Source organism: Crinia signifera, chromosome 8 (assembly GCF_055691185.1).
Source record: "Crinia signifera chromosome 8, ASM5569118v1, whole genome shotgun sequence".
Lineage (NCBI taxonomy): Eukaryota > Metazoa > Chordata > Amphibia > Anura > Myobatrachidae > Crinia > Crinia signifera.
This window is the reverse complement of record NC_139224.1, coordinates 143487709-143510728: the sequence shown is the minus strand read 5'-3', so window position 1 is coordinate 143510728 and position 23020 is coordinate 143487709. Positions and strand designations below refer to the sequence as shown.

Sequence of the window (23020 nt, the reverse complement as noted above, 5' to 3'; positions counted from 1 at the left end):
CTGATCCCTTTTAGTTATTTTTTTTTGGGTAGGCGATGCGACCAAAAAACGTAGTTTTGGCGTTGGGAACTTTTTTCCGTTTACGCCTTTAACCGTGCGGGATAACTAATGTTATATTTTAATATATCGGACTTTTAGGAACACGGCGATACCAAATATGTTTATTTTTTTTATTTTTTATTTGTGAAATGGGGAAAGGGGGGTGATTTGAACTTTTAATATATTTTTTTTTTTTTTACTTTTACTACAAGGCCCCCTAGTGTACTTGACCACTAGGGGGCGCGATCGCCTGTACTAGGTTCAGCCATAGAGCTCTATGGCTGAACATAGTGATTTTCAGCACTTCCTATTACATCCTGCCTCAGGCAGGATGTAATAGGTATGCTGACACGGCCAGCACAGGGGTCTACATTAGACCCCTGGCTACCATGGCAACCGATCGGCACCCTCCGATCTCGCCGCGGGGGGCCGCGATCGGCGCCGGAGGGGGGCGCCCCCCCTCCGATCAGCTATTTAAGCACTGCGGGCGCTTTGCCCGCGGTGCTTAAAGGGTTAAACGGCCACGATCGGCGAACTCGTGGCCGTGAGAGCAGGTGCCTGGCTGTAATATACAGCCATTACCTGCTCTCTTTCAAGCCAGCTCACTCCGTGAGCTGGCTTGATTCCCCCGCAACCGACACATGACGTATATATACGTCATGTGTCGGGAAGGGGTTAAGGACAAAAACTGCACTGAAATACCATTTTAAGACATGCGGTGTGAAAGGGGGTTTAGGAAAGTTTTTAAAATACCTGGTCGAAGCCAGTTTTACGGTCTGAAAGCAGCATAATAGGCAAAGATATTCAATTGTTGTCGATTTTTCAGACAGTTTGAAAATTTGCGCTTTTAGCTGATTTTCGATTGAATTTACATTTTACCTATTCAATCCAAGTGACGACTTTTCGAATGTCTTGAAAAAATAGTCACGATTGGGAAACATGTGGACCGACAAATAACTCGCCGTACCGTGTGTTTTAGTCAAAACCGTGTCCGTTTTCAACTGTTTACACCAAGTCGAATCTGTATCGGCAGAATGCGTCCTTTTTTTATTCAGCTACTCAAACAAGATTGAATACCCCCCCCCCCTCCCCCATAATCTGTAAAGTCATCCACCTTGAGAAGTCTAAAAAGTGAAAATAAATCTTAACCCTTTGCCAAGGGAATTTGTACAAATAGGTTTGAAAACATATATATTTCTCCCTCGGCCAGCAGGGGACACTGCAGTCATCACCTGTGGGATAGTGTTGGTGCTCTGAGGAGTCGGCACTTTAAGAAACTTTAGAAATGGCTGGCTCCTCCCCCCACTATCCCCAACAGACCCCAGTCTTAGTAAAAGTGCCCGGAGGAGTCGGTCTCCTGGGCAAGGGTCTCCCTGGGGAGACTCAATTTTTGGCTTTTTATTTTTATTTTTATTTTTAATTCTTCAACTACAGGCAGACAGGGAGTCTGCCTGCTACGTGGGACCTGGAGGGGTCCGGTCGACACTGCACGCAGTGTTTCCTCCGGCACCCAAGCCGCCAGAGCCTCCGCTCTGGGGACCCGCCGCAGCTGCACGCGGCTAGCGTTACGGGTCCGAGGCTTCTCCCCCGCACTCCAGGAGCTGCCTGTGGGTAAGCGGCGCTGTGCGCCATACAGAGGGGGGCGGCTGTAAGGAGCGCTTCAGCCGCAGCAGAGGGGACGGTCAGGTCGCAGCATCAGGTGCTGGCGGCGCTGACAAGGCTGGGAGCAGGGCAGGCTGATTTGGATCAGCTGTCTTTTGATTTTACCGCCGTAGCACGGCGCGGAGGACGCTCGTGCAGGGGGCGGAGTTTGGCTTCACTTCTCCCTGCCAGCGCCATTGTTCGCATCAGGCTCCAGCAGTTCTCCTCCTGGTGACCCGCAGTCCTGGTTCTCCAGCACCTGTTTGGTCAGCGCTCTCCCCTGCGATCACAGGGCAACTGTGAGTCTTAAGGGGACATACTGGGATACATATACTGTATATATCCTAATAGATTGGGAGGGTTGTGGCTCCTCTCTCCCTGTCTTTAACACAGACTCCATTGCTGTTGTATTCTGCTGTCTGTCTGTGTTGGTTTGGGCTGTTACTGGTTATTCCCTGTGTGTGTGGGGTCAGAAGTATGGCAGGGCGTGCTACTTCTTCTAAGGCAGCACAGAAGGTATACACCTGCAAGGCCTGCAAGGTGCATTATACGCAGCATGTGAAGGGGGTGTCTGTCTGTGAGGCATGTTATGCTTCTTCACAGGGGCCTGCTGTTATTCAGTCCCCGGTTGTTAAACCCCCGTCACAAACCCCAGATGCTTGGCAGGCCATTCTAGCCAACCTTTCGGCTGAGCTGGCTGCATCCAAAAGGGACAGAGAGGTATTTCAGTCACAGTTGACTCAGATTTCCTCTACGGTGGTTTCCCTACAGCAGTCTGTGGCGGCCTCTGCTCAGGCTAGGCCAGCCTCACCGACTGGGAAGAGGAAGGCTTCCTCTGTTTTCTTCTCCCCTGATATTGATGATTATGCTCAGGGGGAGGTAAGTGTTCTAATTGACCCCGCTCAGGATCCCTCAGCAGACGACCCAGATGATCCAGATGAGCCGGATGTTCAGGACGCCCAGGGCGTCGAGGGACTGATAAGGGAGATTAGGTCTACCCTTAATATAGCTGATAATTCGGTGCCTTCTCAGGTGTCGATTTTTGGCCGGGTGCAAAAGCAGCCTCTTAATTTCCCGGACTCCGAGGAACTAGAGGGTCCCTTGGTTAGGGTCTGGAAGAATCCAGACAGGAAATTTCAAATGTCTAGGAGGTTTAATGCGTTATACCCATTTTCAGCAGAGTCCAGGGCTAAGTGGGAGATTCCCCCCACACCGGAGAATTCTCCCAAGGAGGAATTGTTATCCTTGGCAGAGTGTATCAAGGACGCTTCTACGTATATGGGTGAGGCAGCTTCTGATGTCTCTACCTTAGCAGCAAAGGCCTCTGCATCGGCCGTTCTGGCGAGGCGTACGGTGTGGCTGCGCTCCTGGCAGGCTGAGCCAGAAATCAAAAAAGCAGTTGAGGCCCTTCCCTTCACAGGAGATGTGTTGTTTGGTCCTGAATTGGACAGGCTCATTTCTCAGGCCACGGGGGGGAAGTCTACTTTTCTGCCTTCCTCAGCGCCTGCTCCGAAGAGGCCGTTCGTAGGTTCTACTTTTCGTTCCTTTCGGGGCAACGCAAGTTACAGGGGTCGTGGAAGAGGTGGTTTCTCCTCTTTCAGAGGTCGCAGAGGTAGAGGGGCCAGAACAGCCCAGACCTCTGCCGCTCCTTCTCTCAACACCAAGTCCGCTGAGAAGACAGTGGCATGACGGTCTTCCAGCTCACCTGGGGGATCCCAGGGTGGGCGCCAGACTGTTGTTGTTTGCGGAGGAATGGAGGACACACTGTACAGATGCATGGGTTCTCCAGATAGTCTTGCAGGGCTACAGGCTGGAGTTCTCCTCTCAACCTCCAGAAAAATTTTTCCCTATAGGTCTTCCCTCTTCCGCCGATTCAAGATTGGCCCTGTGTGGCGCCATACAGACTCTGCTCGAGTCTGGAGTTATTGTCCCAGTGCCGGCCCACCAGCAGGGCAAAGGATACTACTCAAGCATTTTCGTGGTTCCAAAGCCAGACGGCTCTGTCAGGCCGATCCTAAATTTAAAGCCGCTGAACGAGTTTGTTCGCTACCACAGATTCAAGATGGAATCTATTCGGTCAGTGATTGCGTCCTTGGAAAAGGGAGAATTTCTCCTTTCCTTGGATATAAAGGACGCGTATCTGCACGTTCCGATTTGGGAACCTCATCAGAGGTTTCTGAGGTTCGCGATGCAGGGTCGCCATTTTCAGTTCAGGGGGCTCCCGTTCGGCCTTTCGTCTGCCCCAAGGGTATTTACGAAGGTTATGGCGAGTATGATCACAGCTCTCCGTCTAAGGGGGATAACTATCATCCCGTACCTAGACGATCTACTTCTCAAGTCACCCACTCAGGAGAAGCTCGTGGCGGACGCCTTGCAGACTTGCAGGTTTTTAGTCCAGAATGGATGGATTGTGAATTTCAAGAAATCCCAGCTAAATCCAGCGCAGAGACTACAATTTCTCGGTCTCATATTCGACACGGTAGAGGAAAGGGTTTTCCTTCCGTTGGACAAAATCGCAACTCTGCAGGCAAGGGTCCGGCAGGTGTTACATCAGCGCAGGGTCTCGGCCCATCTGTGTACTCGCTTGTTGGGACTAATGGTGGCCTCATTCGAGGCAGTCCCTTACGGTCGGTTCCACTCTCGGACGTTTCAGGAGAGTCTGTTGTCGCAATGGTCGGGTTCCCATCTGCAGATACACAAGAGAGTCACTCTGTCTCAGAGGGCTCGCTCGTCCCTGTTATGGTGGTTGCACACTCCGCACCTTCTCCAGGGGCGCAGCTTCAGTCCTTGCACATGGACCATAGTTACGACAGATGCCAGCCTCAGGGGCTGGGGAGCGGTAACTCTGGACCGTCGATTTCAGGGGAGGTGGTCTCTCCAGGAGTCGAAACTCCCAATAAACATCTTGGAATTGAGGGCCATCAGATTAACGCTGCTGCAGGCGCACAGCCTCCTCCAGGGTCGGCAAATCAGGATCCAGTCGGACAATGCGACGGCGGTCGCATATATAAATCGACAAGGAGGCACCAAGAGCAGAGCAGCCATGCGGGAGGTCCGGCCCATTCTGGAATGGGCGGAGGCTCATGCAGTAAGCTTCTCTGCGGTATTCATTCCAGGGGTGGAGAATTGGCAGGCGGACTATCTCAGTCGCCAAGATTTCCATCCGGGGGAGTGGGCCCTCCACTCGGAAGTTTTTCACCAGCTGACACTCCGGTGGGGGATCCCCGAGATAGATCTGATGGCCTCCAGGTTGAACCATTAACTTCCGGTCTACTGTGCCAGATCAAGGGATCCTGCTGCGGTGGCAGTAGACGCTCTATCGATTCCGTGGGACTTCAAGCTGGGATATATATTTCCTCCCTTTCCGTTGATCCCAAGGGTTCTAAAGAAGGTGAAGAGGGGAGCCGCGACTGTAATCTTGATAGCTCCGGATTGGCCAAGGAGGTCTTGGTATTCGGACCTAAAGCATCTACTGGTGGACACACCTTGGCGTCTACCGCTGAGACAGGACCTTCTTCAGCAAGGGCCATTCGCCTTCCAAAACTTACGTCCTCTTCATTTGACGGCATGGCTGTTGAGGCCGAGTTGCTAAAGCGAAGAGGCATTCCGGCAAGGGTTATACCTACGATGCTCCAGGCCAGGAAGGGAGTGACTTCGGCTCATTATCACAGAATCTGGAAGAGTTATGTCGCCTGGTGTGAAAGACGCGAGGTTCCTAAAGCAGTCTTTAGCCTCTCTAGGTTGTTGGAGTTTCTCCAGGAAGGCCTGGATAAAGGGTTGCGTCTAGCCTCATTAAAGGTGCAGCTTTCTGCATTATCGGTTTTCTTTCACCGTAGGTTGGCAATTTTGCCAGAAATACAGACGTTCTTGAAGGGAGTGTTGAGGCTTCAGCCTCCCTTCAGGTCACCTACAGAGCCTTGGGATTTGGCCTTGGTTTTGAAGTACTTGCAGTCTGATTTCTTTGAACCTTTGGATTCGGTAAGTCTAAAGTACGTTACCTGGAAAACGGTTATGCTGGTAGCATTAGCCTCGGCTCGCCGAGTGTCGGAACTCGGGGCCTTGTCTTGTCGACCTCCGTTTCTGGTTTTCCACGAAGACAGAGCGGAGTTGAGGACAGGACGAGCTTTTCTTCCTAAGGTGGTGTCAGCATTCCATCTGAACCAGCCTATTGTTATTCCGGTTTTTGCCGAGGGCTCGGCTTCATTGGATGCGGTTCGAGCATTACGTGTGTACCTTTCCAAGACAGCAGCCATAAGGAAGTCAGACAGTTTGTTTGTTCTCTATTGTCCTGAACGAAGGGGGTGGCCTGCGACTAAGAGAACATTGGCTCGTTGGATTTGCCTAACGATAAGGGAAGCTTATGTCCATGCAAAAAGGGATGCTCCTTCCAGAATTACGGCTCATTCGACCAGATCAGTCAGCACTTCGTGGGCTCTGGCAAGGGGGGCTTCTCTTTCACAGGTGTGCAGGGCAGCCGCTTGGTCAAGCTCAAATACGTTTGCCCGGTTTTATAGGTTTGACACCTTTGCCGGGCCAGAGGCGGCCTTTGGCAGGGCAGTGTTGCAGGAATCGCAGCGCTGTCCCGCCCGGGAGTAGTGCTTTGGTACTATTCCCACAGGTGATGACTGCAGTGTCCCCTGCTGGCCGAGGGAGAAATAAGGAATTTGGTACTCACCGATAATTCCCTTTCTCCAAGGCAGCAGGGGACACTGCACGCCCACCCAGCGCTTGGCTTCCTATCAGGTTGTCAGGGTTTTTGTTTCAGACATCTCATATAGATGGAAAATGTTTGGATCAGGTCAGAGGTATGACTTGATGACCGTTTGGTTATGTTGCCATTTGTGGTAAAGCTTTAATTTATGTATATATTTACAGTATGACAGGTGTGTCTCTGGTTGTTTGACCTTATGGTTTCTTCTTCGTATGTCGTAGTTCCTCCTCCTTCTGGGTTCTTGCTTTGGTCTCTCCCTATTTCGGACACAGTTTTACTAAGACTGGGGTCTGTTGGGGATAGTGGGGGGAGGAGCCAGCCATTTCTAAAGTTTCTTAAAGTGCCGACTCCTCAGAGCACCAACACTATCCCACAGGTGATGACTGCAGTGTCCCCTGCTGCCTTGGAGAAAGGGAATTATCGGTGAGTACCAAATTCCTTATTTTTTAACCCTTTGAGTGCCAACGTTGCTTTGAAAGCCTCAAAATAAACATAAAAAATGCCGGCACAGCTCACAGCGACTGTTCTTTTTTTTTTGTTTGGGGGGGGGGGGGGGGGGTGCAATATTTAACTAATCTTCAATTAATTGACTTGGCTGTGAGGGACATTTTTTTGAGTTTTTTTTTTTTGAGGATTGCTCACAGCAACGTTGGCACTCAAAGGCCCAAAGCTGCAATATCAGATCAGTTAGAAGAGGAGGTAACTGTTGTGCTCTTGCCACTGCCATCTGATTATTCTCTGCTGAGTTCTGCAGCCTTATTACTGCAGATATACAGTTATATATATATATATATATATATATATATATATATATATATATATATATATATATATATATATATATATATATATGTGTGTGTGTGCCCCCTGCTTGCAGAGAAATGATAACCATTAATTGGGGGATTCATTTATTGGCGATTGTGCCAGTAATGTGTGTGGCTGCAAACCTCACCCAGTTACGCCTGCGATCCTCAGTAGGGTGTAAACTATGTGGGTGGACCTGTGGCATATAGTTAATGTTGGATGAAATCACCCCTGTTCTGTATAATTACTCTTTCATAAACCAGTTCATGTGTGTGCACGCTTTAGATTGATGCCTGACTTACAATGTTCTGGCTGCCTTGCAAATGGACTTTCTGCTATTGTTTAGTGATATTAAAACGATGGGCCTAGCAAGCAGGCAACCATTACCCCGCCAGATGCATGCCCCCCCCCCCCCCCTCCTCTGTGCGAATCCCCGCACTAGCATGTGAGGGCATGTGTACGCAAACACATTCGCTCGCATGAGGCCACACGGAGGAGAAATCAATCAATGGTCGTTCACCAACGACTGATTTCTCTAGCCTTCGCTCTGAAAAGTCTATACATACTCTTCAGATGCCCGGTATCCGCCGAATTGGGGGGCGGGAGGTGATGTCATGTGACGTCAGCCTCCCGCCTTGAGGATTCATGGATATAGCCAGCGTTTCCATGGGCAATCTTACCATTTTTGTGCGTTTGCCCCATGCCCCGCCCATCATTGACTAAACTCTCTGGCGAGTGAGACATTCGCTCCCGTGGTCTGCACATGTGCATTATTGCGCATTCACAAACCCCCGACCATTGGGACAGGGGGGGGTCTTATCACTAAAGGTGCGTACATATATATTGCTCAGCAATCATATTGCCCCGTGTCCCGTTTTCGTCTGCGACCAGAGATGGTCGCAGATGAAAATTTAAACACTGCTGGGTGAAGAGGCAGGGGATGTCGCTGGTCGGAGGAGCATGTTCCTCCGACCAGCGACCATTCAGGGGCTGAAAACGGGAGCGCGCACCCGGTGATTTATCGCTGGTGCACACTCCAATCACTGGCAATATGGTCGCTCAGCGACCATATTCCCAGCGATTTCAGCCCCTATCGCCCCCGTGTGTACACAGCATAAGATATATATATGGCTTACCAAAACTAGCTAGTTGGTAGAAAAGTAGTCACCTGTCCAAATGAAGCCCTGTAACTTGACCTCCTATGATGATTGGGGGGGGGGGGTGTAAGTATTTTGCTCTATGCCGGCCACTAGATGGCGCCTGCACACAGCTGCCTCTGCTGATGACATTGTTTGTGGTGGTCCGTCACCTCAACAAGCTGGTAACTAGTATATGAAATAAGTATATTTATAAGCTACATTTAATATCTGCTGTCCATTACCGTTGACTGACTTATTTTCTTTCTCCTTCTGTCTCCCCTTTCTTTAGGTCGCATTTTCCACTATGTGCTGACTGTCTGTATTTACAGAAGATATATAAGAAAGACAAACTTTATTTTGGAAAGGTTTTTTGATTCCAGTGGAATCTGTGCTTAAGCGCCCTACCCTTTGCTTTGCAAGCTCCTATTTTCAAGCAGGACAACATGCCTGTACAAGCTCCACAATGGACCGACTTCTTGTCCTGCCCCATTTGCACGCAGACCTTCGACGAAACCATCCGGAAGCCCATCAGCCTGGGCTGCGGGCACACAGTTTGCAAGATGTGCCTGAACAAGCTTCACCGCAAGGCTTGCCCGTTCGACCAGACCACCATAAACACCGACATTGAGTTGCTGCCTGTCAACTCGGCCTTGTTACAGCTGGTGGGAGCTCAGGTTAGTGCCCGTGTGCCTGCTTCATTTTCTGGTCCTTGGGTTGGTCGTCTCTGACCAGCCAGCTTTGCTCCCCTTGTAATCCATTTATTGCCTGCATGAGATAGACTTACTGCTGCTAATAGATATACATTCATCATGCGGTGTCATTCATCTCGTGAACTACTAATACCCCTTTTACACCAGAGGATGGACACGAGATATTGCCGCTCCACTCCGGTGTTAATGGGCTGAAAAAAATAACACTGGTACTATTGTTTAGGGTCTATATGTTTAGGGTCGACAAGGGGCTTATCTGGGGCTAAGGGTGGTGTATATGGTCATTATCCTGGTTATTTGGTGGGGAGAAGGCCGCGAAGAGCTGATTGGTGGTTCTGCGGCTCTGCCAGATGATGTCATCTGCCGGAGACCCGCACATGGAGCAGCAGCAGCAGAAGCAGCGTTGCCACGCTGTGTGCAGCCTGTACCCTACACTACAGCAACAGTCTGTGCTGGAAGCACTCTCCCCAGTGTGTTTACAGCCTCATCTGCAGCAACACACGCTGGCTGTCTCGCAGTGTGTCCCAAAGCATCACACTCAGCCTGACTATTTGGCAGACCCCACCCCCTCCCTTTTCCCTTTCTTTTGACCTCATCTCAAACAGCCCAAAGGGTCCGTTTTTAATGACACCAGCAAGGAAAGACAGGGCTGATCCGTTTTCAGTGTAATAGGGCATTACACAGGAATAACCCAGATTGAAGTGCAGTGTAAATGGGGTCTGAGGCAGGGCATGCCCTGGCAATGTCCTACCCAGCATTCTGGTGTAAAAGTGGTATAATGGATGAGTGACAGAAGGTGTACTACAGTGGAACAGCCTTCTGTCATTTCTTTTCATTACGGTGATATCCAGGAAGGATCTTTGTGCTGTTTCTTACATGAAGAAAAATCTAGAAAAGCGTTTCATCTTCTTCTCATGACTGGATTTTGCATTGTTAGTTCTGTCCACCTTTTAAGAAGCTGCTCCCTTTGAAAAAGCTTACACAGTGTCAGGGAAGGGATCTGAATGAGAGAGGAGACCATTTTTAAAGTAGTTTCTGGCTTAATCACCCTTGAGACTGGTTGATGAAAGTGAAATGTGCCCTTTGTGTCCTTACCCTGGCAGACTGCATCATTTTTCATTAGGGAGGGCTTGCTGTACTTTATACTGACTTGTGCCAGGAGAGAGTGACATGATACTGAGGGCCAGATGTACCCAGCTTCAAAAAGTGATAAAATGGAGAGCGATAAACAGCCAGCCACACAACATCTAGCTGCCATGTTACAGACTGGGTTTGAAAAAGGACAGGTAGGAGCTGATTGGCTCGTTGTTTATCAATCTCCACATTATTACTTTTTGAAGCTTGGTACTTGTGTATTATCACGGCGCCCATCGCATCGCATACCACTAATTAAGGTATGCGATGGACCCGATTTCAGCCTTTTTTCCTGGCTGAGTATACAATTTTAAAATCGGGTCACATCGCATGCCATTACAATGGCATGCGATACGACACGATTTGCCATTGAGTCCCATGTTAAATGGCACCCCCAGACCCGATTTTTAATTGTATACCCACCCTGATGGGTAAGAAATATGTAAAATGCCCCCACATTAACGGCCCCCCACTATCCATGCCAACCCGAAGCGTAGCGAGCCCACGAGGGGCGGCGGTACGCGTCCTCCGACCTTTTCATACCCCCACTATCCACGTCGGCGTGAAGTTGATTTTATAAAGTGTGGCAAGCCTCCGAGCCCGAAGCGTGGCGAGCGCACGCGTATTACAGCATCATGTTCACTGTCCAGTAGAGAGAGATATATACCTTTTTTGTGTGTGTGTGTATATATGTGTATATGTGTGTGTGTGTGTGTGTGTGTGTGTGTATGTGTATGTGTGTATAGATATATATATATCTATATATATAGATATATATATATATATCTATATATATATATATATATCTCTATATCTCTCTCTCTCTCTCTCTCTATATATATATATATATATATATATATATATATATATATATATATATCTCTCTATATATATATATATATATATATATATATATATCTATATCTATATCTATATCTATATATATATATCTCTATATATATATATCTCTATATATATATATATATATATCTCTATATCTCTCTCTCTCTCTCTCTCTCTATATATATATATATATATATATATATATATATATATATATATCTATATATATATATCTCTATATATATATATCTCTATATATATATATATATATATATCTCTATATATATATATATATATATCTCTATATATATATATATATATATATATATCTATCTATATCTATATCTATATCTATATCTATATCTATATCTATATCTATATATATATATATATATATATCTATATCCCCTCGGACACCACAAGAAGCCCAAGCAACTAGTCATAAGTGCGCTGCAGCGTCTTCTGCCCGGTTCCCTGGTACTCTGCACAGCCCCCCCCTGCTTCCTCTAACAGCAGCGGCTTCCTCCTCTGCCCAGCTCCCTGCGCCCAGCTCTGGTAGGTCCCCCGTTGCGGGGGAGCACGGCTCTGGGCAGCACATAAGTTTTAGCAAATCTTATGTGCAGCCCGTCCGACCTCCTGACTCTGATTCGATGCGCACGGGGCAGCGCTTTGGGTTGGAGGGGATGTCTCCATATGCGTTTTGGCGTGCCAAATTGCATAGTGTATGAGGGCCTTAAGACATTCACTTGCTGAAAGATGTAATCTTACTTACTGCATTTCTAATGGCGGCAGAATTTGGAAATTCAAAATATAGGCCGGCCGCTGATTGGCTGTAAGTGCTCTCTCTCAGCCACTCTTTTGAGTGAATTCTGCCGCAGCTCTCCGCAGTGTCTGCTCACTCAGTGCTTCCCCAGACACTGCGGACTGCCCACTCCACCACTGCACACGCAGCCTAGAGCCCACGCTGCCCAGGTATCTTTTTACACACCTACATATCGGACATATGGTCCGCTGATGGGTCCAATCCTACAGATTCAACCTGCAGCAGGTTCAATCTGTAGGGTCCGACCCAATGTGCACTGGGCCCGCATCCGATTTCTCGACCCTGATCCGTCTGAATTGGGCGAAATCAGCCCAAATCGAATAAGTGTATGGGCACCTTAAGCCTGTTATTGTTGAGCTTCCCTATTTGTGAACATTGTGATGTTCTTTATTGACCCAAGTGTGCCTCAGCAATTAATGGTATGATAAATCACGGCACTCGCAATATGTTTATGTACACAGCTATGTATAAGAATATTATAAATGTAAGCTTAAGCGCACTCCGGCTAGCGGTGTAGCGACCTGATTATTGCACCATGATTTGAATGTGATTCAGATTGTCCGTGAACAGGCGGTTCTTTTCCACAGCCCTTTTCAGGGTAGCGGTAAGAGGTTACTTTGCATTCACGCTGATGCCACGGCACCACACGCCATTAACCTCTGAATTACCAATGTGATTTACAATGTGTACATGAGACGGAGTACACTAAGTGACTGCAGATTAGGGACTATTTTGTCTAAGCACAGCTACATATATGATATTGCGATTACAGCCACTTAAGCAGTGATAGTGAGCCTCTTTGCATCTACAGCCATATTGCTGATGGTATGGCACCATATGCAATTAACCACTGAATTACCAATGTGATTTACAGACAACAAATGTGTATATGATTTCAGTTGCCCTAAGTGACCGCAGACCAGGGACTATTTTAAGTTTATCATCAGTCTTATATAATATATGACACAGCGATTACAGCCATTCAAGCAGTGACGGTGGTTACTGCAATAACTGTGACTATTTCAGTTTCCTCATGTGATAATATTGGGCAATTAGACGTTACTTATTACTAGAATATACCCCTTTAAAAAGCAATATTTATTATCCTATGAGATAACTGTGAGCACCTGATGATCTACGTATTGGGAATACCTTAATTTAACATACCATTAATTGCCTTCGAACACTTGGGTCAATAAAGATCATCACAATTTCCACAAATAGGGAAGCTAAACAATAACAGGCTTATTCTCATGGTATCTGATCTAAAAGACACCGTTGCAGAATAATCTGATGCAACTTTGTTTCTTTTGTTCTATGCTTCTATTTGATTATGTTTTACACTGCACTCTCTCCTGATAATGTAACAGAATATGGTCCCTGAAGAGATTCTCTAGGACACTGATGCTGCTTTCAGATCGCAAATGCAGGGTCCCACCGGGACTTTGAAAAGGTTCAGTCCCGGTGCCACCCTGCATGTGCGGTCTGTTCAGATCGCTGCAGCGAACCGGCAATATTGCTGGTTCGCTGACATCATGTGGGGGCCCGTCAGTGTCATCGGGGGCGATGCAGCGCTTAGAGCTGGCGCTGCTTAGTCCATAGTGTGAATGGGGAACGAGTCGCTCGACTCGATAAACCTGTTTACACTGCACAGCAACACTGCACCGAACCTGTAAGATCTCTGCTTTTTACCCGGTTCGGATTTCTGTGCTGCCACCGGTTGGCTGTAACCAGTAGCCCCTTTCACATCACACTAATTACTGGGTCGAACCGGCAAGAAACCAGGTTGTACCCGCTAATTAGCTGTGATGTGAAAGGGGTATAACTGCCATAATGGCCATAACTGAATAGTTATGTTCTTATACAGTACATAAACAGCAACTGTTACCTGATTGGTCACACACAAAAATCTTCCTTAAGACTATTGCTGACTCTAAACCACATATATAATCTGTAATATAAATCACTAATGGTAAATCTCATGAACGACGAGGGTTGATCACACTGATATATTTTTTGATGGTCTGCATGACATATAGACGTAAAAATTTTGCACTGCTCAGATAGTGCCCGATCTGACCATTTACAATACTCCCACGATCATTATTGGCAGACTTTATTATCACCCCTGATTATTCTGAATAAGACTAACACATCATCATACACATGGTTATGATATAAACATATGTGTCTACATTGATCACGTGTGGTAATGTGAAGAATTACTTTGTGAGCACCATATACCCAATTGTTATATATAAAAGAAGGAACAAGAAGGACGAATATAAAAACGAAAAGTTTATTATATAAAAACAAGAGGTTCACTGCCTGGTGATTCCCTCATACAAGAGATTATATTTCATAAATCGGTGCATACTCAGCGAGCCACTTTATTTTAACACGCTTTATTTCCATCTTTCTCAATTTACTTTAATATCTTTTTATATTTAGCAAATTCTTAATAAATCCAATAAAGGACACAATTTATTTCAAATTATAGGTGCACCACGCATACAACCGCTTTCTTCTCTTCTTGTTGCTCCATTTTTGTCTAGCACACCTCCAATTTGTCACTTCTAATTTGATTGATATACTCTGGAACAAACAAGGGAGTCCATCTGCCTCCGTATCAAAGAGGGTCCTATGCGATTGGTACCCTCCGTACATCCTAATTGAGTACTGCAGAAAAAATATCTTGCTCACTGTCCTTGGTTGAGTCTCCGAATCCTTAAGCTGTAATAATTGGGTTAGCTTGTATTTAATTGTGGTAGGGTAAGTATATCTGTCTATCATCTTGAATTTGCATAATGAACACTATATCGTTTACAAATGGCAATATATGTGTTAGTGATGGTTTAGTAGTTTTTAGCCAGACTAGGTCTACTCATACTTGTTTGTCCGGCAGGTACCTGAACAGCAGCCAATTACCCTGTGCAGCGGAGCGGAAGATACCAAGCACTATGATGAGGCCAGAAAGTGTGTGGAAGAGTTGGCGTTATACCTTAAGCCCCTCAGTACAGCCAGAGGTAGGACAAGACTCTATCACTGTTTGCCCTCTCTATTCTTATAGGCAGTTTTTTACAGCTTGGAAAACTCAAGGATCGGGTCTTTGTACCTGGATGGTAAGGGTTAATGAAACAAAGTATTGCTTAACTGCTTCATATGCAAGGAAGAAGAGAGGAACCACCGGAGTTGCTATAGCTGCTGTATTGGGAGGGTGTAAAGCTCCCAAATAATATAGAAAGAAGAAAAATATGATACAGCGCTTGGGTTTTGCTAAAAAATGTACTTCCATCTATCAATTATGAATTTTTTATGAATCGTATGCAAATGTTCTGCGCTGCTATAACCCCCATATAAGGTGATGGAAGCTATTCAGTTGTTTGTGCAGCAGGTCGCCAGTGTAGCAGGCACCTGTCATTTCTGCTGGGGTGGGCTGATGACCTCACATCTGTTCGCAGTATAGTGTGGTAAATCAGGTAGAGAGGGGGGGGGCAGCGTTTGGCAGGTCTGAATAGGGCCCATAGTGCACTTGGACTTATGTGCAGACAGGTTGCTTTCCTGTCTGTACCTGGTATGCAATGATCAAATGCTGCTCATTTTCTGTTTATTTTTATTTATTGATTGCCTTTCCTGTAAAGGAGCTTTTCTGAATAATGAAGGCGCTTTAACATTTATCACAAAATAGAAAAATAAACTGACCAATAACGCTGCATTATATCTCCCTGTGCATCGCTGTCATTGCGGTCCTTTCCCTTATTAAGACTTGTCCTGCTATGGTTGTTTTTATTAGTTTTAAGACCATTTAAAACCTAGAATTGTGCTGTATAAATTTTTTGTCTTCTAACCACTGTATTCTTCTAAAATATACCCATGCATACCTTATACATTGTTATTTGTCTATGGGTTATTGTAATATTGTACTTCTAATTTAAAATAGTGTTTTAGATCCATAATTCTATGTACTTTTTTTTTTAAACCATGGTGTTACAGATGTAATAAAAAAAAAGTGCACTAATAAATAAGAATCCATCTAACCAGAAATGGTTTTAATATAATAATGTTCCGTTGCATTCCGTCAGGCGTTGGTCTTAACAGCACCACACAGAGTGTTCTGAGCCGCCCCATGCAGAGGAAACTGGTGACTCTTGTTCATTGCCAGCTGGTGGAAGAGGAGGGACGTATTCGAGCGATGAGAGCGGCCCGTTCCCTGGGAGAGAGAACAGTCACCGAGCTTATACTGCAACACCAGAACCCCCAACAACTCTCCTCTAACTTGTGGGCGGCCGTTCGTGCCCGCGGTTGCCAGTTCCTGGGACCAGGTACCCCAACATAAATCTTGTATAATCTGTTTGCCTAAAATTATATACATTCATTTCTAGACTTAACGCTAGATCTCTGCATTGTGTGAGTGAAAATGACTTATGAAGTATGTGAACTAGAAGAACAATGGCCCCTTTCAGGCTGGTTTAACTAACAGACATTTCTTTATAACTGAAATCATCTGCATTTTAGCCATGCAGGAAGAAGCCTTAAAGCTTGTCCTCCTGGCTCTGGAAGACGGATCTGCACTCTCGCGGAAAGTACTGGTTTTGTTTGTGGTGCAAAGACTGGAACCGCGCTTTCCACAAGCCTCGAAAACTAGCATTGGGCATGTTGTCCAACTCTTGTACAGAGCCTCTTGCTTTAAGGTAAGGTATATATTTAGTTTGCTTACAACAGGGATGCAAGAAACCAGACTGTTAAGCCCCATACACACTGGGTGATTTTGAGCTGAAAGCCGCTCGAAACTCCAAGTATGAGCGGCTTTCAGCTCAAAGCTGCCCAGTGTATACAGCCCGGCGATGAGCGGTGATGCGCGCTCCCGCATCATCCCTGGGAAAGCCATTTATCTGCTTGTATTGCCAGCAGATGAGCGGCTTTGTGGACGACTTTGCATAGCGCTGCGCTATGCAAAATCCGTCCACCCCCCCCCCACACCCCCCCCTGCAGACAGCTCCAGGCAGGTAGAAAGCCACTTAGTGTGTATGCAATGAGCAGCTTTCCCCCCAATGATGACAGCCGTCATCGCTGTCCATATATGCTGGGCAAAATCGCCCAGTGTGTATGGACCTTTAGATTGTAGGAGCGCTGTTCTTCATATTGCTGGGAGTCTTGCGAGTTTGGTGCAGGAGTGTTGAGCTGTAGATTGCCACACTGTTTGAAATTATTACATACAAGGGGTCTGTGGGGGGGGGGGGGGGGGAGTAGGGCTAGGGGTTCCTAAATATTTACAGTTTTGTTAATAAATGTGTGGATCTAAGTATGTATATGAAATATTCCCATTGTAAGGACTTGTTTGATCATTCCAGGTGACAAAGCGTGATGAGGACTCCTCCCTGATGCAGTTAAAGGAGGAGTTTCGCACTTATGAAGCTTTGCGCAGAGAGCATGATTCTCAAATTGTGCAGATCGCCATGGAGGCCGGCCTGCGCATTGCCCCAGATCAGTGGTCCTCGCTACTGTATGGGGATCAGTCTCACAAGTCCCACATGCAGTCCATAATTGACAAGGTAACCGCCTCATTCCCGCTCCTCCCTTTTCTTCCTTCTCTTCATCTTCACACCCGTTACTTTACTCTTCTTTTTTTTTTTTTTTTTTTTTTACTTTATTCGTGATTCACCAGTTAAGTTAGTAGGTTTAATCTTCGGGCCAAAAATGTGGGTCTAGAACCTATGATTTTATCTTTTAATTTAAAAGACAAGGCTACTTTTGTAGTTAATTTATTACAAGGAAGGTTTTGTTAAGTTGCAGACCCCGGCCTCGTTTGCTCAGAGCGTCCAGGAACTGACCATTGCTCTGCAAAGGACTGGAGACCCGGCCAATCTGAACAGATTACGACCTCACTTGGAGCTGCTGGCAAATATAGACCCAAGCCCTGGTAAGTCCAGCAAAGCAGGACAAATCTTGGTTGCTGTGGAAACAAGGAAATATACCAATCTCGTCCGTCTTATTCATAGACATAGTTTCATTGCAACAATGTTAATACTTTTTATTTTATGAAGGAACCGCTTGAGAAAATTATTGCAAATTGAATTACATTTTTGGGTGAATTTTTTTTTTTTTTTTTACATTCTCCTGTAGTTGAACAGAGACTTCTAACAATAGTCTGAAAACTAGGAAATTGCTGTTCCTGCCATTTGACAGCCAGTCATTTGCTGCCATAGTAACTTCTGCAACCATGGGAACAAATTGTGGCCATAGTTTCTTTAATAACCTTTTGGTCAAACGGAAGTAATAATGTTTCTGGGACTTCAGCAGGATGTTTTAGTCTGAGGTGGTACTGATATTGGGGCAGATGTATTAAGCCTTAACAAGAGATAAATGCAAGGGTGATAGAGAGATAAATGTCCAGCCAATCAGCTGCTAACTGCCATGTTACAGCCTGTGTTTGAAAAAAGTCAGTAAGGAGCTGATTGGCTGGACGTTTATCTCTCTTTATCACCCTTGCATTTATCTCTTGTTAAGGCTTTATACATCTGCCCCATAATTCCATGTATTGTAGTAACCATCATTATTTAACTGGATGCAATTTAAATCTTTTTTAGTTAAAGATACTCTTTTCTCCTCCCTCTGTTATTTAGAGACCATACTTAATTTTGCTTGTTGTCGCGTGTTCCTCATTGCTTCTTTAAGGTATATATTCAATTGATGCCGGATCCATTCCGAAATTCTTTTGCCGGAATGGATCCAGCATCCATTCCGCAATGCAGGAGCCAAATCCGATGTCAGATTTGGGCACTGATTGAGGCTCACCCAGGCCGGTGCAGGCACCGATTGAGCACAGCAGCGGGAGCTGCTCTCACCCAGCCCAGCGGGCGGTGGCGGACAGGAAGACGGCGCTGTGTAAACTGCTGCTGCTCACTCGACGCCGTCCTCCCTGCCACAGTCCGGCATCTTTTTATGTCGGATTGAGAACCTTTGGGTTTTGGCAGTGTTTCCATCCAAAGCAGGAGGATTAGCAGCTATTCCATTAATCCACCTGTTTTTCGGCAGGTTGAAACATTTTGACCTGCTGGATAAAAACCAGATCGCATTGAAAAGATATAAACCCCTTCCGATCTATTCTTGTCGAAAAATGCCGTCTTTTCGGCAATACGGCAGTTTTGACATTGAATATACCCGTCACTAACATTAGTGAACGTTTTAATGTTCCATAAGGGAATTGGTTATTCTACTACCTGTAAAACAAGTTTTGTTTTTCTCCTTTGCAGATGCTCCACCTCCAACATGGGAGCAGCTAGAGAACGGTCTAGTGGCTGTTAAGACTGTTGTGCATGGGCTGGTTGACTACATCCAGAACCACAGCAAGAAGGGGACTGATCAGCAGCAGGTGAGCGAGGCACGGAGCTACCACATAATTCAGGTACCACAGCAAGAGCTACCAAATTTCTCTCAAAGAAGTTGATAACTTGGAAAGACTAGTGAACGTGTCTTCTGCTGCAGGATCAAAAAACGACATATCATTTTAGTATTAGGTAGCGACAGTGAATAGAATTTTGTTAGCACATATTTAATACCGCACTTGACGTGCTTAATGTAGTAATTCAATTGTTCTGGTTGTCCATTAATTATAGCGCTGGTCTAAAACCGACTTGACTAAACCCGTTTAGTAGCTGAACTCCTGGCTAGGGTGCCAAAACCACAGAATTTCCATTCATTTATTCCCACCCCATCAGGAGCTGGTGAGCAGATATGTTTCACCCCATTGCAGTCACGTCTGAATGGGAGAAAGAATTGAATTGCTCCTTTGGGTGCCCACCAGTGGCAGCCTCCAGGGAAAACAATTGATTTATGCCCTTGGAGAATAGGTGACATTTGGTGAGGTATGGAAGCACATATGCAAGAATGGGTAAGGACGAGACATTAGAGAAGTAAATAAATATAGTTAAATGATAGCGTTATGGTATTTAGCTATTTGTATTTGTTTGATAAGGCCATTACTACATAGTAAAGCTTCTGAATGGTTCGAATACAATTCCCAGTGCACACCACCCCCTCCTCAAACATCTTCAGTTCTGACTTTGTGTATCTAATTGAATATCAAGTTCCGTATTTATTATAAAAGTCTGAAATGTCATGAAAATGTAAGCAGGAAGCTCTGTATTTGGGTCACTTCTGACTTGCAGTTTCTGTTATGTTGATGTCCTTGACTGTTTATGCTTTTGTTATTATTTTTGTCATGTGTTTCTTATTTTGAAAAAATTTGTTGGCAATTAAACTAGTTTTAGTCCTGATGTAATGCCTCCAACATATGCAGTAACTGTCTAAGCAAAGCATTGCAGTTTTATGTGTGTACTGTATATGTGTCTGTGCATATGTATGTGTATGTGAGGCTGTGTATCATGTCTTGTATGTCGTTAATATGAAATCTAAAAAGTGAAACATTGCTGCTCCACAAATATTAAGGTGTTGAAGTTTAGATCCTGCTATACATTTGCTTGTTTTGCTGACTGAGTGAGAAATAATAAATCTTAAACCTGTCTGTTATAGATTGTCAGTCAGTACATGGTAATATCCCATTTGGCGGGGGGTGGGGAAGCTTCCAAGTGTGTGTTCTCACCAGCTAATACCCCGTTCGGACCAAAGTATCGGTCACTGATCAGTGGTTTCCTGCTGTGTCACGTCTCCTTGAAACCCATTCGCACTGCAGTTTGGACCTTAAATATTTCTGGGATTTCCATCTGCCGATGCTTGGGGTTGAGAGTAAAGGAGAACTTGATGCTTTTTTCCCCCAGTCTTAATTGTATGTTTAAGATATCGTTAAGACATTTTCAGGCTTATTTGTGAAGACCATTCTAAACCCTATGATGTTTAGCATGAGGTCTAAGGGAAAGGTTTCCATCTGATCACTTCCCTTGGGTCACCTAAACCTTGCAGGTCCATCACCATGATATTGGAGGTGTGGAGGTGTAACTTTAATGTTGGATTAATGCCGAGAACTTTCTGCGGACTTCCCCTTTTATATTTTGTGTAGTCCGTGTTTATCATGCATCCTGAGGAATTGGTGTTGTGGCTTAGTCGGTTACACGTTTATCTTATGTATTATTTTTGCATATTGCACATGTGAAATACCTAAAAGCATTAAAATCAGGTCCAATATAAGTGATCGGTGCCGTTCCCACCATTGTCTTTTAAAATGTTAGACTGTGGCTTCACTTGCGTATTAATGCACCAATTAGAACCGCAAGGTTGCATCACATGTACGTGCATCTGTGCACATTGACAATTGCTTCTTTGCAAATAAAACAGAAGCGTTTTTATCAAGCAATAGAATTGTCTTAACCCGGCTCGTTTTCAGGAATGACAAATCTGCAAAGGTGCCCAGAACGTTACATAAGCCACATTTCCATTTTTTTACTATAATTTCTACATTTAAAGTAAGAATGTATGTGCAGAAATGCCACTTGTAGCATGCAGCAAATAGTGATTTATGTATTTAGTGGAACGTGCAATTTAACCACAGGATGAATGAAAGTATGTGTCTACACGTAATTATATACCTCACTTTTTTCTACGTGTCCAAAAAGGTTGCGGTGGCTCGGAAACAATACTGTATGTAATGGTTTTTGTGAGTCTTTGCAGGACAATAGCTAGGAATCAATCTCCCGGATTCTAGTGCTTATTGTGTTGATGGGAAATTACAAGGTACCGTCTTGTCGCAAGCTCTAATAATGTTATCCTTGTCTCTTGCTACAGCCTCCGCAGCACAGCAAATACAAGACCTACATGTGCAGGGACATGAAACAGAGGGGAGGCTGCCCCCGTGGGGCTAGCTGCACCTTTGCCCACTCTCAGGAGGAGCTGGAGAAGTAAGTGCTTATTTATTCCATGCACAATCCAAGAGCTTTGAAGTGTGTTGAGTGTGTTTTGCCCATATTGATATATCGATCAGATAAAGCGGCTGTAGGTAGTGGCTTCATTGAATTCATACAAACCTTTTTTTACCAGGATCTTAAATGTATCAGGAAAAGCAGTGGTTTGTCTTCTGTTACCTTGGTAGTAAATAATCCATGGTCAGATGGGGGTGCTACATGTTCTTTCTACTAGCTGCTTGCTCTGACCGGAGTTCACATACTAGGTTCCTGCAGAGCCTTTGTGGTCAGGAAGTCTTGAAACAGGAACCACTGGATTAGTTATTGGTTTAAAGATCTAATGCTGCTCTCTTCCCCCACACATCTGTATGTGGAACAACTTGCTAGTCCTGTCCTAGATCAGGGATTTTCAACCTTTTTACCTTGCGGCACACTAAATAAGCTTTTAAAATTGCTAAGGCACACCATGAGATCCCCACAGGGCAAAACACATTGGCCCCCACAAGAAGAAAAACAAACCTATTGGCGCCCATATAAAAAGAGAAAATCACACTGGTCCCCACAGGTAACAAAAATAGGTACTTGTTTCCTAGCACGGCGCCCATCTTATGCTATCGCATACGACTAATTATGGTATGCGATGGGACCCGATTTTCGGGTCCTAAGAGCCGCACTGTACAATTTTAATATCACATCGCATGCCATTACAATGGCATGCGGTGCAATGCGATTTGTAATTGTACAGGCACCCTGATGGGTGATTACTATGTTAAATGCACCCCCATTGTTAACGCCACCCCCACTATCACCCGAAGCGTGGCGAGCGCAGCGGTACGCGTCCTCCGACCTTTTCATACCCCACTATCCACATCGGTGTGGAGTTGATTTTATATAGTGTGGGGGCGCAGCAAGGCGAGCGGACGAGGAATACATGTGAAGTAATCCGCGTCCCCTGCGCTGTATAAAATCAACTCAACGCCGACCTAGATAGTGGGGGGTATGAAAAATGTCAGAAGACGTGTACCGCCGCCCCTTGCAGGCTCGCTGCGCTCTCCACCCTTTGGGGTGGCGTTCATAGTGGGGGTGGCGTTAACAATGGGGGTGCATATAACATAGTAATTACCCATCAGGGTGCCTGTACAATGAAAAAAAAATTCATTGCATGCGATCAAAACGATGTCATAAGATTAAAATCGTGGGCGCCATGATAGGAAACAAGTACCCAAAAATGTAATACATTGGCCCTTTAAATGGAAACAAGACACCAGTAAATAACAGTTGAACTGGTGGTGGCTGTAAACTGGTTTGGGCATCTCTAGATC

At 45.4% G+C, this 23020-nt stretch overlaps 1 protein-coding gene across 5 annotated transcripts in view; it reads left to right on the top strand.

The window, feature by feature from the left end:
* Positions 1-23020, top strand: part of RC3H1 (ring finger and CCCH-type domains 1) — a 65247-nt gene that overhangs the window by 30737 nt on the left and 11490 nt on the right. For 2 of the 5 annotated variants that reach the window (XM_083157291.1, XM_083157289.1), the window contains exons 2-9: positions 8624-9008; positions 14750-14870; positions 15927-16166; positions 16360-16535; positions 17196-17396; positions 17632-17764; positions 19098-19216; positions 21583-21695. In XM_083157291.1, the coding sequence (XP_083013417.1) occupies positions 8778-9008; positions 14750-14870; positions 15927-16166; positions 16360-16535; positions 17196-17396; positions 17632-17764; positions 19098-19216; positions 21583-21695 (1334 nt within the window). In that variant the 5' untranslated portion in view covers positions 8624-8777. Of the gene's footprint in view, positions 1-8623; positions 9009-14749; positions 14871-15926; positions 16167-16359; positions 16536-17195; positions 17397-17631; positions 17765-19097; positions 19250-21582; positions 21696-23020 lie in introns of all 5 variants that reach the window. The other 3 variants (XM_083157290.1, XM_083157287.1, XM_083157288.1) reach the window with 2 other exon arrangements.